The following is an 18,089-nucleotide window of genomic DNA, read 5'->3' as shown; positions in this document are numbered from 1 at the left end:
GGCACTTAATGAGAATTGCAATTGTTTTTTTTTACATGTTGCAGTATGATTCCAGTAACATCTGTTGCTATGTACAGTGCTAATTCCCACTTTTCTATCTCCTGCTCTTAGTATATGTAATATGATCACCTCTTCTCAGTTATGCAAGGATTTTCTGTCCTCTTGACTCATGTTTTGAATGTTTGAAAAGTTCATGCTCTCTCTCTCTCTCTTTCTCGCTGACTCCCACAGCTCTGACTCAGAGGGCCACTTTGATACTCCTGAAGCAGCGACTCCTGTCCACAACCCTCCGACCATCCCAGGAGAGCTGGAGAACAACAACACCCATGCAGTCAAAACAGGTGAGCAAAACACCGCTGAGCAACAGCAGACAGATGGAGAGAATTGTAAAATAGAAGCAGCTGACACACCGCCCAGGACGTAAACATTGTAACACCTCAGAGTAGCTGAAGGTTCTCATTAACTGCAGAACTGCCTGTTCAAGTACACAGCACATCGACAGTATCCCTCCCTGAAGTTGCCACGGAAACAGGAGTCTTTTGATGTTGCACTAAATGCTCAGAGATTACCTGCAGCTTTATCCTCACTGTCAACAAAGAAAGAAAATGTGGAAACTAAGTGATCTGTTGATATTAAATTGCCCATTTTAAATAGCACATTTGGGCTTATATGAATCACTCTGTCTGAACTGAGTGCACGGTGTATCAAGTTCACCGTGTCGGAGTAATTGGAGACATATGCTGTCTGACAGTTTCAAGAATGCTCAAGAATGTACCTACCCTCTACATTACAGCTTTTAGTTTCAACTGAGCACTATGACAGGTTGTTAAATTATTTAAGAGTCTTATGTTTTATACAAGCACGCTATAAAATACACAACGCTGTCTTGTTACAGGTAATACTTGTGCAGGTATTGAAACATGTCCTGGTATGCAAGCTGGTATGCACACTCAGTTTTGGGAGGGTTTTGGGCGTGATGATGGCGGAAGCAGTGTCATTGTCATTTGAATCACTAAGAGGAGGAGCCTGCGGCAGAGTGTGGGAATGGCCTTTGCTCTGGAATTCGACAGGTTCAACAAAAGCTTTGGTTTGCCGTGTTTTGTGCTGGTCACTGACAGAGGTCACAGTGAGGGGAGTGACTGAACAAAGCATGTTATCAGGCTGAAAACATCATGCTGCTCGCTTTTTTAAGATGTTTTTTTATGAGTCTGCATTGATATGAGGACAGTTGCTGTTTTGTTAGGAATAAATTCTTCCTGTGGAACAGCTCCAGCAACATTTTCAAAGAGTGTAATTTGTGCACGTCTGTCCAGTTGTGGAGTGAAGAGGGAGTTTACTTTTGCTTTTAGCTGCAATCATCCCTTCCTGCAGGTGGTGGAGAAGTCTGAGTCTTGGCAGACTGGTGCTAAAATGATTCTAGAAACATCTCTGAATGTGTCCATGCCCATCCAAAGTATTATGAGTTTTACGTATTTAATAATCTAGCTATTTGACGATTGAGTTAATAAATGTGCAGTTCATTGCCAATGCTATTTCACAGAGGGATGGTTTTAGAAAAACTGGAAAATATTTTGAAATTCAAGATAATCAATAATATGATACAGATCTGTTTTGATTACAGCTTTGGTCATAATTGTTAGACCTCTGTGGCCACAGTTTGCTGCCTCTTCCTTTGCAGTTGTTGGTGGAGCTATACTGAGTTTCCTTCTTAAGGTTGTAATGGAACACAGTTTTGCTGACTACAGTCTGGTTAGCGATAGCTGGGTCATTGTCATGTCTTCTTTGAAGTATTGTTGAGTGATTATTTGGTTTTGGATTATTTGCTGACTTCACAAATAAAACTTGTTCACAAAAAAATTGTATTCAAAAAGTGTTTTTTCACATCTAGAGTTTTGAAACTTACAATACATCATATTTTTAAACAGAATTTATTGCATGTGTTGAAACATTATGAGACTTTCTCATGTCTTTTAGAACATGCTGTAATTATTTAACCACTATAGTCAAATTCCTGTTGTATAGACTTTGCAAAAGAAATCAGCAGGTGCTCTAATTCCCAAAGCTGTTTGTATAGGTACCAAGTAGTTGTTACTCACACTGAAATCATCAAAAGCAAAACGCAAATAAATGCAAAAAGGCTCATTTGATTAATCCCATTAGACGACAGGATTTGTTTATTATTGCCAACAGGCGCTGCAGCTGAGTGAGATCTGTCTTCACTGTGACAGTCGCAAGACTGAGAATACTAGAGGAGTGTATTAACATGTGGATGAGGATGTGTTTGTATGGGCATGTTGAAGTGAAGCAATATTTAAAAATGATGCTTTGGCGACAGTGCAATGTGAATGGAAGTAGGTAGAAACACAGCAGGCCGTGTTTGTCTCCTAGCAACATGAAATGACATGAACACGACTGATATGACACTCACACTGAAATATGCAGTGATGTCAAAATGTTCCCTGGAGGTAACATTGACACCATAGCGGCCGCCATCCCTGTTGTCCTCAGCACACAACACAAGATAAATCACAGCTCTCTTTATTTCTATCTTCAGATGCACTACTTGGTTTAAGTGTGGTTGCCATCATAGTAAGACATCACCATGGTAACAGCAGCAATTGGAACAGTTGACTGGTTACCAACCTGCTTTCTGAAAGCCAATCAGATGTCAGCTGCATCTGAGAATCGATATGATTGGAGGGATTACCAGTGGCTACAGGAGTCTGTGTTAAGTTTTAGATTTTCGATTAGATTTTATGGTTACTTCAGGTGTTTTTTCTTTTATTTGTTTTTCAGCCTTGGAGCAGGAGGAGAACCTCATAGTGAGTGCTCCTGTAGCGGATCAGGATATTTTCCTCAATCACACCATGGGTCAGGATGAGCCTGCAGTCCCCATGGGTGGTCCGCTCGAAATAAACATCCAGACGCTTGAAGAACAAACAGAGCACCTTCCTGAAGACTTGGGCTCTGTGCCTGCTCCTGATTCACCCTCACTGAAGGAAGAGGCTAAATTTGCAACTCCATTCTCTGGCCCATCCCAAGACCAAACCCCCCTCCTAGCTGCAGATCCCATCCCAGATCTGGCTCCAGGTCCTGCTCCCACCCCAGAACCAGATTCAGTTCTTAACAGTGAACCTGCAACCTCCTCAGCTCCAGAGGTACCTGAGGAGAAACCTCTTGCTGAACCAGAGATACAGTGCAATGGCCTCTCCAGCCAGGCAGAATCCACTCGAAAGACTAAAACCAATAAATCCAAACCTCCGTCTCTAAAAATGAAGGCTTCACTGAATGAGCTTGCTGAAACAAATGAGGAACAAGAACTTCCTCTTCCCAAGGCCACCTATAACTTTGACCCGGACAAGCTGGACGACAGCTTTAACCCCTTCATCAGCGGCGGATCCAAAATCCAGAACTCTCCCCCACCATGCGGCCCAGGATCTCTCCCCAGACTGGAGCCTCTCGGTAGCTCAGTTCCCACGTCTGAGGACAGCTCAGCAGCACAAGCAGACTTGGGAATGATGGATTCAGCAACAGAAGTGAAGCCTGTGTTGTTGGAGTTTGGTCTGGATGAGGGAACAGTCAGCAAACCTCCTCCAAGGAAATTAGGGGGGAAAAAGACAATCAGTAAACTTTCTGCAAAGAAGCAGAAGCCCAAAGCATCTGAGACTTCTAGCAAACCTGCGTCAGAACCCACAGTGTCAGAAACAGATCCTCAACCAGTGTTAGAACAACTTTCTCAACCAGAACCAGTTCCTCAGTCTATATCAGAACCAGTTTCAGCTCCTGTTGCAGAAACGTCTCTACCAGTTTCAGACTCTTCAGCACCTCTGAACCTGGACGACGTTCCCATTCCTAAGACTGGATCCTATAACTTTGATCCCAGTCAGTGGGACGACCCAAACTTCAATCCATTTGGTGGCAGCAGCAAGATGAGCAGCTCTCCGGTGCTCCCTAAGGGTTCCTACAGCTTCGACCCGGACAATTTTGATGATTCTGTGGACTCTTTCAAACCTTCTAAAAGCCTGAACACAGAGGACTCGTCCAGTAGCGCCCCACAGCCAGAGAAAAAAGTCAAAGATGGAGGCAAACCGAAAGCAGGGCAGCCGCCTGGGGACAAGAAAGTGAGGCAGATTCCCAAGAAAAGCAAAGAGAGAACAATCACGTAAGTCTACAGCAAAATGAAAACTTTCTTTCTTGATCCAGGAGTTTGCAGTTTGGAGGCTGTAACAATATCAGCAATAAAAAAAATCTGATTCCAGTTCTTATATTTTATATTCTCTCATGTAAGGTTTAGAATCTCTTCAGCTTCAAGGCATGATTATTTACATCTCTGAGTGGGCGGATTCATAGCAACAAATAGTTTGAACGCAAACACTTAACACTGCATACTGACCATTAATGCAATTCTCAGACAGGTTATATATAGGCTGTTTTATGTGCTTTTAGCTGCAGGACTAATTTCAGCTCGTGTTTATGTTCAACCTTTAAACTATCTGCTCTAACATGCTGAGCGGAACACCTTCAGTCACTCACTCGCTCTCCTTTGTCTCCTGTCCTTTGTTCCCTTATCAAAACCTCTCTGTTCCTTGCTTTATCCCCTCCATCCTCCATCTCTCCTCCACTTGTCTGTTAATCAATCCCCAAACCTCTGCTTTCGTCCACTTCTATTGGCCTCAGGAAATCTGAACAAGTCAAGTTTCTCTGTTTTCTGTTGTAAGTACTCTCACTATCGATGCTCTTTTTCTTTCACGCATGCTCGCTGCCCATTTTTACTCTCATTACGGCATGTGCTGTCTCAGAATTGACTTACGAAAGAGCATGTGAGGGAAAGAAATGTCTTCCTCGCTTTCACGTGAGCTAACAAGGCCATCCCCTCGTACATCAGCAGTTTAATTTGTTCCATCTTGTGATCCCTCTTAGAAGTTGTGTTGCACCAGTATGGTTATACATGTATATTGCTGCACCATATCTGATATCTATATATCTATACAAGAAGGCGCAGAAATGCTCACAGCTTTAGGTTTATAGAAGGAGAGAAGTTTGACGGATCACACATTTCTCAATGCATAGATTCTAACTTGTATTATCATTCTGTGCTTGTTTTGCAGGAATTCCTGTAAACTACAAAAATACGATGAAAGCCAGTCCTTGGTTCTTGACGTGTGTAATCAGGTAATGTGCGTGTCCGTGTGTGTGAGTTGTGTTAGTGTTGCAAAATGTTTCACCTTACTGCAGTGTCACCGCAATGTTCATTATTCAGCAGCTGTGCAACCACTTGGCCTCTCACACACACACACACACACACACACACACACACACACACACACACACACACACACACACACACACACACACACACACACACGGCAGCATCAGCAGTGTCTCTGCAGTGCTGGTTTGGCAAAGTGACAGATTTGTTACCCTGCAGTCAAATACTAGTCTGCTGCCCCGATGTGCCCTCAACAAAATCACTCCCTTCATCCTCGGGAGGTACTTAAGACACTTCATCTTCAGTGTTATCTTTCTGTAATTTCTTCTGCATTATGCATTAATTGAACACTGTGTTGGATACCTCAAACTCTGATAAAGTTCTAAAATAATGTACTGTATCCACATTTATTTATAACAGTACATGCCTGATAACTGTTTTTTCTTTTTGCTCAGAATACATCTACTTTACAAAGCCATATATATATATAACAAAAGCAAAATCCCAATGTAATATTGCTCATATCTCACTCTTATGTCCAGGATGAGGATGAAGTGGTGGTTCAAACCCCACAGATCACTCAGCGAGTTCATCACGCCACCGATGAGGAGAAGCTGGCTTCAACTTGTATGATGGGTCAGACAACAGACAGCCGGGAGGACAGAGGAGAGCCTGAATGCAACAAAGCACCAGCGAAAAAACAGCCAATCAAAGATATATCTGCCATGGACGGTAAGTTCAACAGTGATGTTTGTCCAGACTTGATTTTCAGAGTTGAAAATCGCAACAGCACATACCTAAAGGACACTTTTGCAGAATCAACTGTGAGTTAAGGTCATTATTTAGTAATGAGAATGTATTGAAACAGCAGGTATCCAATCAACTCTTAAATTCAAGAGTTGTTTGGAATGACTGATGGACAACACTTTGGTACATTTTAAATCACAGTATGCTTTTAGACAAGCAGATGTGACCAGAGAGGTGCTAATTTTGTCCATAGGATGATTTTGAAAACAGAAAAGATGGTAGATTATGTAATTGCATCATTTTCTACACATGGGACATGAAAGGTTGCAAGAATGTGCCAGAGTCTATGAAAAAGAAAAATGGAACATGCATGCTCAACAAATCTCTTACCTAGATATAAGAAAGTTACAAATACTGTACTGTCAACTCTGTCAGTGGAGAAATTATCAGCTTTTCACATCAGTAACAAGGCAATCTAATATAGAGAAATATCTGAAGTTCACTTAAGTTTATAGCTTAAAGCACAGATAGGTCTCTGTGTTGACAATTAGTACCATCTACAGTTGCTACTTGCTGTTACATTTTTTGTGTTTTATCCTCTCAAAGGTCCTGAGAGCAAAATTACAGATGACCTGGAGGAGAAGGACTGCTTCAGCCTGAAAGATGATACAGTAAGTCCTGTACAGAAACCACAGGGAGGGAGAATGAATATTTTAACATGGCCGCATTGTTTTGCATGAGCTGTTTTTCATCTCAGTTTGGCAGAAAATAGATAAACAATAATGTGCCCTTCTTCTTTAATTTTCTCATACTGCAACAACATTTAGCTTGTTTTGCAGTCTCAGCCCCCTCTAGCTATTTTTACCAGAAGAATCAATTACTTTTAATTCACACACTATTTGTGTAAGATAACCACACTAGCACCTTTGGGCTGAACAAATATCTGATTAATAAAATCAACACGTGTATGTTCTCTCAGAGCTCTCTGCTCAAAGACATGATGAGTGCAAATGTCTGAAATGAATCATTAGAACAGCAGAAATACTGATCTGTGGCATAGTATTAGTGATCTGCGTGCAAATTATTAGGACCAGGGGTGTTTTAAGTCTCAGCACAGAATACATTGTCTACCACAGAGTGAGATATCCATGAACCAAACAACAAAAATGATGTGCAGTGAGGCTCCTGACGCAGTGGCCCTGTCCCAGGACGGCCTTCCTCTGAGTGAGATGGACAAGGCTGCAGTGCTGACGCTGATCAGAGAAGAGGTTTGTTACTCTCATATACTCACACAGAGAGAGATGATTGCACGAAATTAAACTTAAACAATAGTGTGGTTGTTTGGATTTATTCATCATTTTTTTGTTTTACTGCACCTTTTTCTTAACAGATTATCACAAAAGAGATCGAGGTCAACGAGTGGAAGAGAAAATATGAGGAGAGCAGAGCAGAAGTCATGGAGATGAGGTATGAAATGCAGTTTACATTCTATTAAAGTTCACTTGTAGAAAAATGTAAATGATCTAGCTAAACAAAGTTGACAGTGGACTGCTTTCTGTTCTTATCTTAACAGGAAAATAGTTGCAGAATATGAGAAAACAGTTGCACAGATGATTGGTAAGTTGCTGCCATCTGGTGGAGGTTTGTTCCTCATGGTTTTGCTTGTTTTGAAAATCTCAGCCCTTTTTTGGCTCCAGAATGTTGTTATAAGAATTGTGTGTTATTCATGACTGCTCCCACAACTCTGTGACTCTCTCAAGATACATTAATTTCAAGGATACAATACATAAGCACACTTTGCACTTACAGTGGGGGTTGTTCAGAAGGTTGTTGTTGAAGTTAAACAATGCCTCAGTGTCAATTTGTAGCATCATTTTGAAATTTACTCTCAGGGAATAGTTACTGATACACCCCAAACTTTTACCAAAGCAAATAAAGTAACTGGAAAAAGTTTTTTACATCAGCTTAAATGTAATTTTTTTTTTTTGTAGTCACTGACCACATAAGCAACACAAAACTAGGAATATTTGACTCTAACGCATCAGAGGACTCTATCTTTCCTTGTGATGCTTACAGTTTGACCTTTTCCTTGTTTTTGTGGCCTTTTGTCTTCACTCTCATCTTCAGGGAATAAAACACATGATTAGTTCGACTAAGGTCAAGCTATTGACTTCAGTCAGAGGAGACCATTACAAACTGTTATTTGTTTTTTTTTTATATATATATATATAAACAGCTGAGAGTCTTAGGCTGGACTGGAACTAATCTTACAGTTACTGGTTCATTTTAAGCTCAGTTTGCTTGAAAGAGTCTTTAGAGCTATTGCAATGGAAAATTGTCCATACAAGATCAGAAAAGTTTTGGATCTGCTCTCGGAAATGTCTTACTACATCTTGTGATGTATGCGCCTACATCTCAAGGCTGTATTTGGCAGTTTTCTCACACAGCAGTCTTTTGGGTATAATATACATGTAGCTCTTCACTTACATTCTGACTCATTTGTCTCCAGAGGATGATCAGCAGCAGAAGACTCTGACCAGCAGTAAGTCAGTCAGGCAGTTGACCTTGGAGAGGGATCAGGCCCTGGCTGACCTCAACTCAGTGGAGCGATCCTTCGCTGACCTCTTCAGGAGGTACGAGAACATGAAGGGAGTCTTGGAGGGATTCAAGAAGGTCAGTAGAGCATCAGTGTGAATCTTATGAAATGCTGTCTAGACTGCCTCATGTAAAAGCCGGCTCACTAGATATGTTTTACATGAATCTCTGCAGAATGAGGAGGTGCTGAAGAAGTGCGCCCAGGACTACCTGATGCGTATCAAGCAGGAGGAGCAGCGATATCAAACCCTCAAAGTCCACGCTGAGGAGAAACTAGACAAGTAAGTGTCATTTTTCAGGATTCTGTTATTACACTGATTTCTAAAAGTGAAAAGCCATTTACATTTCAAGGCCAGACAAAATCTTGTATTTTGTCAAAATGACAGAGGGAAGGTTTTTATGTAACTAACAAGAACAACGAAGATCAGTGTAGGGTTTGCAATGGAATAGTGATCTGTGTCATTATGAAAGGTCAGTTTTTAAAAACAACAGTAACAACGTATCTCAGTTACTTTTTTTCTTAAAGCAGAGCTTATTATCTCTTTTCTGATATGATTTTTGCATCTGATGGTTTGTTATTGCTGCACTTCATATGGAGAAACTATCTCATGTATTCAAGATTTCAAATAATGCCTCTGCAATGATAATAACAAAATAGTGTCCAGGTTCTAATCTGCTTCATTTAAGTAATGTAAAAAATAACACATATCATCTGATAAAACTTTTACACTAGACTTTTACAGAGAACTTTGTCACTGACAAATTTTACATGTAAAGATTGTCTCCATCACTTTGTTTCTAACAGAGCTAATGAGGAGATCGCTCAGGTACGTGGCAAGGCCAACGCTGAGGGTGTCGCTCTGAACGCCAGCCTGAGAAAGGAGCAGATGAAAGTGGAGTCATTAGAAAGAGCTGTCCTTCAAAAGGTAGGATGTCTGCAAATATGATTAAAATTGATCCCCTGTGTTGAACTGTGCGAGTATGAGGGAGATTGTGGTAAATAAAAAATCTACTCAGGATAATTGAGGTTGAAACCTTTTCACAGGTGTGGTTGGAATTTTTTTTTTTTTTTTGGGGTGGAGGTCTGAAAAGATACTAAACAAGGCACTTTTCAGCATCAATGTGTTATTGTTTAATGGAAGGATTGAATAGAATTGTCACTAGAAATAAATAAAATTGTTAAAATATTTTTTCATTCAGTTGATCTGTCAATGTGTGAATTGCTGCCACAGTTATCCACACTTTAAACTAACAGTTTCTACTCTTAGCCATACTTTCAGAAAGTTATTTCAAATGTTTATTCACTTTTTCATTATTATTTACCTTTGGCTGTCGATTTCTACTATCCACTGCTAACTATTCTGCTCAAACCAGTTTAGGTACACTCAATTCTGTAATTAAATTATATGTTCAGTTTATCAGATGAGTTGGGCTAATCTTTCCATGTCCCCCCTGCATACTGCAGAAGTACCAGCTGGGGTACTTGTAGTTCTGGTTTGCAGTGATCTCACAGCCTCTATTAGGTTGTGCAGGCTTGAATGCATACTAGCAGTTTAAATGCACATCTTCCAATACACTAGGACGTAACTAAACAGTAGAGGGCAGTGTTTCATTGAGCAAAACCAGAATCTGCTTGAAAAGAATAAAAAACTAGAAGCCCATTTCCAATATCCACCTGAAACTCTGAACAGTAAACCTTCACAGAGTTAACTAGCATCACCTGGGAAGTGACTGAGTGAAGATTTAATGCAAATGTATGTTTCAGACATGTTTTATGCTATTTTGGGTTTCCTGCTTTCTTCACAGTGAATTTAAGGGAAAGTTTATTTGTAATTTATCATCATGCCATCAAGGACAAACAACGACACACAGTTCAGACTATAAATTATCAGCGAGTTTTGTGTTTGTACTAACATGTACATCTTTTTTCTTATAAGGTTAGGTTTGGTTGCTCCCTACATGCTTGTTTGTTTACCGTTTTTTATTTTAATTTCCGGGCCTCCCTGGTTTAATGTTACAAGGCTATGAACTGGGAGTAATTGCTTCTTTAGAAATGTCTTTGTGTGCTTAGCTGGAATGCCCCTCAAAGTCAATCCATGAGTGTGGATGTTGGAATTGGGCCACGGACGCTCATTAATAACCCCAGAAACTTTGAAGTAGACATTAGATTGTATCTTTGCATACTTGTGTTTCTGCACAGACATGTCAGCCTCACTTCTCTTTTTCTCTCCGTCTCTCACAGAATCAAGAGATCGAGGAGCTTACCAAGATCTGCGACGAACTGATCGCCAAACTGGGAACAGAATAAGAGGCCTTTAATCAAACTCTGTGGCACTTGACTAAACTTTAACACGTGTGCTCCCTGCAGCGTGAGCCTCAGACTTTTCTCACAGCAGCACGCAATTGAAATCCTATACATGATCAGACTTCAGCACATTGGAACATATGTTTTACAAAAATATATATTAATGACATGCAGAATGGTTGCACTTGCTCATGTTCTCCTTTCAGACTGAAATATGAAACCAGAACAGTAATTGTTCTATATAATAATCTTGTCATGGCAATTGAAGAAGCACAAAATCAGTACAAGGTGTATTTTTTTATTATTTTGAAGAACATTTATCCATCTTTGGTTGAGGTTTCAAAGTAAAAGATCATCTTACGTTTTAAAGACTCATTCACGTTTAATGTCAGTTGTCTTACAAAGAATTTCCATCACCGTTTTATGCTGCATGCGTGCAGGAACTAAGGGAAAGAAGAGGTGGGCAGACAGCACAGACTGGATTCAACACATCACATTTACACTGTAATTAAGTGTGATAATGATCCAGCCTGCAGAAAACACAAATCTCTCTATTGAGTACCTACACTGATCACAGTGTATTCATTTTCTGGCCTTTAACATAATTGCAAAGGCATTTCTTTTGTGATGCAGACAGTTTAGATCAGAATTCTTAAGTTGCCTTTCAGTTTGTCTCATACAGTGTGTCCTCATTTATGCAGAGTTTGAAGTTAAACCACAGAGTTTTGACATACCGCCACTATAAGTTGAGGGGATTAATTATGAAAAGCGCTTAAGAGAACCATGTTTTACATTCAGTTAAGTAATAGCTTCTTCTTTTGATGAATACTTTGACATTGATGTGTGACGCAGTGAAAATATTACTCTCATACACTGTAATATTAAACCATGTGCCATATTTCACTTTCTATCACTCTGCGTTTGAGTTTGAAAAAGTTGCCATGTAAATATATTTGGACTGTATTCATATTTTATCTGTGAATGCAAATGTTGCTGGTGTGCCTTTATTTGGTATATTTTGTTTAAAAAAAAAAAAAGAAGTTAACGTTTCCTGCACTCTGTTGCCAAAGTGTACTGTACATCGTCTATTTCATGTATGATCAAAATATTCTGAGGAGCTTGCAGTTTTAATGCTTTACCTGCGGTGATCGATCAACAAGGCCCATGTTTTAGGGAGCAGAGATTCATCCTGTAATCATATCTCCTTTGCTAACATCAATATTTTCGGGTCTGGTTTAACTTGAAGGAGCACATCAGTGCATTTTTGGTCAGATATATATAATAAGGTGAGATTTTTGTATGGAAACCTGCTTTTACTTCAGCACAATCGATTGCCAAATGAGTAAAGTGAGAAGGGTGTCAGTGTGACCCCGTGTCCTGTTGTCGATGTGTTTTATCAGTGAGAACGTGCTTTTCAATGCAAATCCATTGTTATAGTACGACATGCCTACATTTTATACTTTATGAAAAGAACTTTCAGAATTTTGTCGCTAATATTTGTATAATTGAAGAATTAAGTATACTTAGATTGTATGTTAACTGTTATATTTTGTGCATTCCTGAATAAATGGTTAAGATTTAGTTTGCTGCTTTCCTCCCAATTATTTAAGCTGCACACAAAACAAACCAGAAACTTACAACATCTGTGGTGAAGTGGTCTCATTGCAGTGATGAATTCATACCGTTGGTCATTGTTCAGACCTACAGAGAAGCCATAAGCCAAGCTTCAGCACTACTTTCTTGCACCCAATGTACCGTTTCTTTTTACAAGCACATAGATTCTAATAGATTTTCTTTGTGAGTCAAAAAATGCTGAAAAATGACATTTTTCGACATAGTATACTATGGTATTTTTTTTGCGCCAAAATTCACAATGATTTTTTTTCCAAAGAAAACCTTTCTGGAGTGTTTTTCACGGCCTCCTTTACATTATTTCATCATATGGCATGTTTTTACACCATGTTTAAAAAATCACATTTTTTTTGACATAGTATAGTAAGGCGTTTTTTTGCGCCAAAATTCATGATGATTTTTTTTTTTTCAAAGAAAACCTTTCTGGAGTGTTTTTCACGGCCTCCTTTACTTTATTTCATCATATGGCACGTTTTCACAACATGCTGAAAAATGACATTTTTCGACATAGTATACTATGGCGTTTTTTTTTGCGCCAAAATTCATGATGATTTTTTTTTCCAAAGAAAACCTTACCATAGTGTTTTTCACGGCCTCCTTTACATTATTTCATCGTATGGCATGTTTTCACAACATGCTGAAAAATGACATTTTTCGACATAGTATACTATGGCGTTTTTTTGCGCCAAAATTCATGATGATTTCTTTTTCAAAGAAAACCTTTCTGGAGTGTTTTTCACAGCCTGCTTTACATTATTTCATCATATGGCACGTTTTTACAACATGTTGAAAAATCGCATTTTTTTTTCGACATAGTATAGTAAGGCGTTTTTTTGCGCCAAAATTCATGATGATTTCTTTTTCAAAGAAAACCTTTCTGGAATGTTTTTCACGGCCTCCTTTACATTATTTCATCATATGGCAGGTTTTTACAACATGCTGAAAAATGACATTTTTCGACATAGTAAAGTAAGGCGTTTTTTTTTGCGCCAAAATTCATGATGATTTCTTTTTCAAAGAAAACCTTTCTAGAGTGTTTTTCACAGCCTCCTTTACATTATTTCATCATGTGGCACATTTTTACACCATGTTTAAAAAATCACATTTTTTTTCGACATAGTATAGTAAGGCGTTTTTTTGCGCCAAAATTCATGATGATTTTTTTTTCAAAGAAAACCTTTCTAGAGTGTTTTTCACGGCCTCCTTTACATTATTTCATCATATGGCACATTTTTACACCATGTTTAAAAAATCACATTTTTTTTTGACATAGTATAGTAAGGCGTTTTTTTTGCGCCAAAATTCATGATGATTTTTTTTTCAAAGAAAACCTTTCTGGAGTGTTTTTCACGGCCTCCTTTACATTATTTCATCATATGGCAGGTTTTTACAACATGCTGAAAAATGACATTTTTCGACATAGTAAAGTAAGGCGTTTTTTTTTTTGCGCCAAAATTCATGATGATTTCTTTTTCAAAGAAAACCTTTCTAGAGTGTTTTTCACAGCCTCCTTTACATTATTTCATCATATGGCACATTTTTACACTATGTTTAAAAAATCACATTTTTTTTTGACATAGTATAGTAAGGCGTTTTTTTGCGCCAAAATTCATGATGATTTCTTTTTCAAAGAAAACCTTTCTGGAATGTTTCTCACGGCCTCCTTTACATTATTTCATCATATGGCACATTTTTACACCATGTTTAAAAAATCACATTTTTTTTCGACATAGTATAGTAAGGCGTTTTTTTGCGCCAAAATTCATGATGATTTTTTTTTCAAAGAAAACCTTTCTAGAGTGTTTTTCACGGCCTCCTTTACATTATTTCATCATATGGCACATTTTTACACCATGTTTAAAAAATCACATTTTTTTTTGACATAGTATAGTAAGGCGTTTTTTTTGCGCCAAAATTCATGATGATTTTTTTTTCAAAGAAAACCTTTCTGGAGTGTTTTTCACGGCCTCCTTTACATTGTTTCATCATATGGCAGGTTTTTACAACATGCTGAAAAATGACATTTTTCGACATAGTAAAGTAAGGCGTTTTTTTTTGCGCCAAAATTCATGATGATTTCTTTTTCAAAGAAAACCTTTCTAGAGTGTTTTTCACGGCCTCCTTTACATTATTTCATCATATGGCACATTTTTACACCATGTTTAAAAAATCACATTTTTTTTTGACATAGTATAGTAAGGCGTTTTTTTGCGCCAAAATTCATGATGTTTTTTTTTCAAAGAAAACCTTTCTGGAGTGTTTTTCATGGCCTCCTTTACATTATTTCATCATATGGCAGGTTTTTACAACATGCTGAAAAATGACATTTTTCGACATAGTAAAGTAAGGCGTTTTTTTTTGCGCCAAAATTCATGATGATTTCTTTTTCAAAGAAAACCTTTCTAGAGTGTTTTTCACAGCCTCCTTTACATTATTTCATCATATAGCACATTTTTACACCATGTTTAAAAAATCACATTTTTTTTTGACATAGTATAGTAAGGCGTTTTTTTGCGCAAAAATTCATGATGATTTCTTTTTCAAAGAAAACCTTTCTGGAATGTTTTTCACGGCCTCCTTTACATTATTTCATCATATGGCACATTTTTACACCATGTTTAAAAAATTCCCTTTTTTTTCGACATAGTATAGTAAGGCGTTTTTTTGCGCCAAAATTCATGATGTTTTTTTTTCAAAGAAAACCTTTCTAGAGTGTTTTTCACGGCCTCCTTTACATTATTTCATCATATGGCACATTTTTACACCATGTTTAAAAAATCACATTTTTTTTTGACATAGTATAGTAAGGCGTTTTTTTTGCGCCAAAATTCATGATGATTTTTTTTTCAAAGAAAACCTTTCTGGAGTGTTTTTCACGGCCTCCTTTACATTATTTCATCATATGGCAGGTTTTTACAACATGCTGAAAAATGACATTTTTCGACATAGTAAAGTAAGGCGTTTTTTTTTGCGCCAAAATTCATGATGATTTCTTTTTCAAAGAAAACCTTTCTAGAGTGTTTTTCACGGCCTCCTTTACATTATTTCATCATATGGCACATTTTTACACCATGTTTAAAAAATCACATTTTTTTTTGACATAGTATAGTAAGGCGTTTTTTTGCGCCAAAATTCATGATGATTTTTTTTTCAAAGAAAACCTTTCTGGAGTGTTTTTCACGGCCTCCTTTACATTATTTCATCATATGGCAGGTTTTTACAACATGCTGAAAAATGACATTTTTCGACATAGTAAAGTAAGGCGTTTTTTTTTGCGCCAAAATTCATGATGATTTCTTTTTCAAAGAAAACCTTTCTAGAGTGTTTTTCACAGCCTCCTTTACATTATTTCATCATATGGCACATTTTTACACCATGTTTAAAAAATCACATTTTTTTTTGACATAGTATAGTAAGGCGTTTTTTTGCGCCAAAATTCATGATGATTTCTTTTTCAAAGAAAACCTTTCTGGAATGTTTTTCACGGCCTCCTTTACATTATTTCATCATATGGCACATTTTTACACCATGTTTAAAAAATCGCATTTTTTTTCGACATAGTATAGTAAGGCGTTTTTTTGCGCCAAAATTCATGATGATTTTTTTTTCAAAGAAAACCTTTCTAGAGTGTTTTTCACGGCCTCCTTTACATTATTTCATCATATGGCACATTTTTACACCATATTTAAAAAATCACATTTTTTTTTGACATAGTATAGTAAGGCGTTTTTTTGCGCCAAAATTCATGATGATTTTTTTTTCAAAGAAAACCTTTCTGGAGTGTTTTTCACAGCCTCCTTTACATTATTTCATCATATGGCAGGTTTTTACAACATGCTGAAAAATGACATTTTTCGACATAGTATAGTAAGGCGTTTTTTTTTGCGCCAAAATTCATGATGATTTCTTTTTCAAAGAAAACCTTTCTAGAGTGTTTTTCACGGCCTCCTTTACATTATTTCATCATATGGCACATTTTTACACCATGTTTAAAAAATCACATTTTTTTTTGACATAGTATAGTAAGGCGTTTTTTTTGCGCCAAAATTCATGATGATTTTTTTTTCAAAGAAAACCTTTCTGGAGTGTTTTTCACGGCCTCCTTTACATTATTTCATCATATGGCACGTTTTTACAACATGTTGAAAAATTGCATTTTTTTTCGACATAGTATAGTAAGGCGTTTTTTTTGCGCCAAAATTCATGATGATTTTTTTTTCCAAAGAAAACCTTACCATAGTGTTTTTCACGGCCTCCTTTACATTATTTCATCATATGGCATGTTTTCACAACATGCTGAAAAATGAAATTTTTCGACATAGTATAGTAAGGCGTTTTTTTGCGCCAAAATTCATGATGATTTCTTTTTCAAAGAAAACCTTTCTGGAGTGTTTTTCACAGCCTGCTTTACATTATTTCATCATATGGCACATTTTTACAACATGTTGAAAAATCGCATTTTTTTTTCGACATAGTATACTATGGCGTTTTTTTGCGCCAAAATTCATGATGATTTTTTTTTCAAAGAAAACCTTTCTGGAGTGTTTTTCACAGCCTCCTTTACATTATTTCATCATATGGCACATTTTTACACCATGTTTAAAAAATCACATTTTTTTTCGACATAGTATAGTAAGGCGTTTTTTTGCGCCAAAATTCATGATGATTTTTTTTTTCAAAGAAAACCTTTCTAGAGTGTTTTTCACGGCCTCCTTTACATTATTTCATCATATGGCACGTTTTTACAACATGTTGAAAAATTGCATTTTTTTTTGACATAGTATAGTAAGGCGTTTTTTTTGCGCCAAAATTCATGATGATTTTTTTTTCAAAGAAAACCTTTCTGGAGTGTTTTTCACGGCCTCCTTTACATTATTTCATCATATGGCACGTTTTTACAACATGTTGAAAAATTGCATTTTTTTTTGACATAGTATAGTAAGGCGTTTTTTTGCGCCAAAATTCATGATGATTTTTTTTTCAAAGAAAACCTTTGTGGAGTGTTTTTCACGGCCTCCTTTACATTATTTCATCATATGGCACGTTTTTACAACATGTTGAAAAATTGCATTTTTTTTCGACATAGTATAGTAAGGCGTTTTTTTTGCGCCAAAATTCATGATGATTTTTTTTTCAAAGAAAACCTTTCTGGAGTGTTTTTCACGGCCTCCTTTACATTATTTCATCATATGGCATGTTTTCACAACATGCTGAAAAATCGCATTTTTTTTCGACATAGTATACTATGGCGTTTTTTTTGCGCCAAAATTCATGATGATTTTTTTTTCAAAGAAAACCTTTCTGGAATGTTTTTCACGGCCTCCTTTACATTATTTCATCACATGGCACGTTTTTACAACATGTTGAAAAATCGCATTTTTTTTTCGACATAGTATACTATGGCGTTTTTTTTGCGCCAAAATTCATGATGATTTTTTTTTCAAAGAAAACCTTTCTGGAGTGTTTTTCACAGCCTCCTTTACATTATTTCATCATATGGCACGTTTTTACACCATGTTTAAAAAATCACATTTTTTTTCGACATAGTATAGTAAGGCGTTTTTTTGCGCCAAAATTCATGATGATTTTTTTTTCAAAGAA

General features: G+C 37.2%; 1 protein-coding gene across 4 annotated transcripts in view; it reads left to right on the top strand.

Moving 5' to 3' along the window:
- tacc1 (transforming, acidic coiled-coil containing protein 1) overlaps window positions 1–12,437 on the top strand; it is a 33,964-nt gene extending 21,527 nt beyond the window's left edge. For 3 of the 4 annotated variants that reach the window (XM_023284321.3, XM_023284319.3, XM_023284317.3), the window contains 13 exons: window positions 232–341; window positions 2,797–4,162; window positions 4,678–4,713; window positions 5,109–5,172; window positions 5,752–5,941; window positions 6,563–6,627; window positions 7,093–7,224; window positions 7,347–7,423; window positions 7,530–7,573; window positions 8,466–8,629; window positions 8,726–8,832; window positions 9,357–9,477; window positions 10,794–12,437. In XM_023284321.3, coding sequence (XP_023140089.2) covers window positions 2,868–4,162; window positions 4,678–4,713; window positions 5,109–5,172; window positions 5,752–5,941; window positions 6,563–6,627; window positions 7,093–7,224; window positions 7,347–7,423; window positions 7,530–7,573; window positions 8,466–8,629; window positions 8,726–8,832; window positions 9,357–9,477; window positions 10,794–10,859 — 2,361 coding nt within the window. In that variant the 5' untranslated portion in view covers window positions 232–341; window positions 2,797–2,867 and the 3' untranslated portion in view covers window positions 10,860–12,437. The remainder of the gene's footprint in view (window positions 1–231; window positions 342–2,796; window positions 4,163–4,677; window positions 4,714–5,108; window positions 5,173–5,751; window positions 5,942–6,562; window positions 6,628–7,092; window positions 7,225–7,346; window positions 7,424–7,529; window positions 7,574–8,465; window positions 8,630–8,725; window positions 8,833–9,356; window positions 9,478–10,793) is intronic. The other variant, XM_023284318.3, reaches the window with a different exon arrangement.
- Window positions 12,438–18,089: the final 5,652 nt, after the last annotated feature.

This window comes from Amphiprion ocellaris, chromosome 5 (assembly GCF_022539595.1).
Source record: "Amphiprion ocellaris isolate individual 3 ecotype Okinawa chromosome 5, ASM2253959v1, whole genome shotgun sequence".
NCBI lineage: Eukaryota > Metazoa > Chordata > Actinopteri > Pomacentridae > Amphiprion > Amphiprion ocellaris.
Note: the sequence above shows the minus strand (reverse complement) of the source record. Positions and strands in the feature narration are given on the sequence as shown.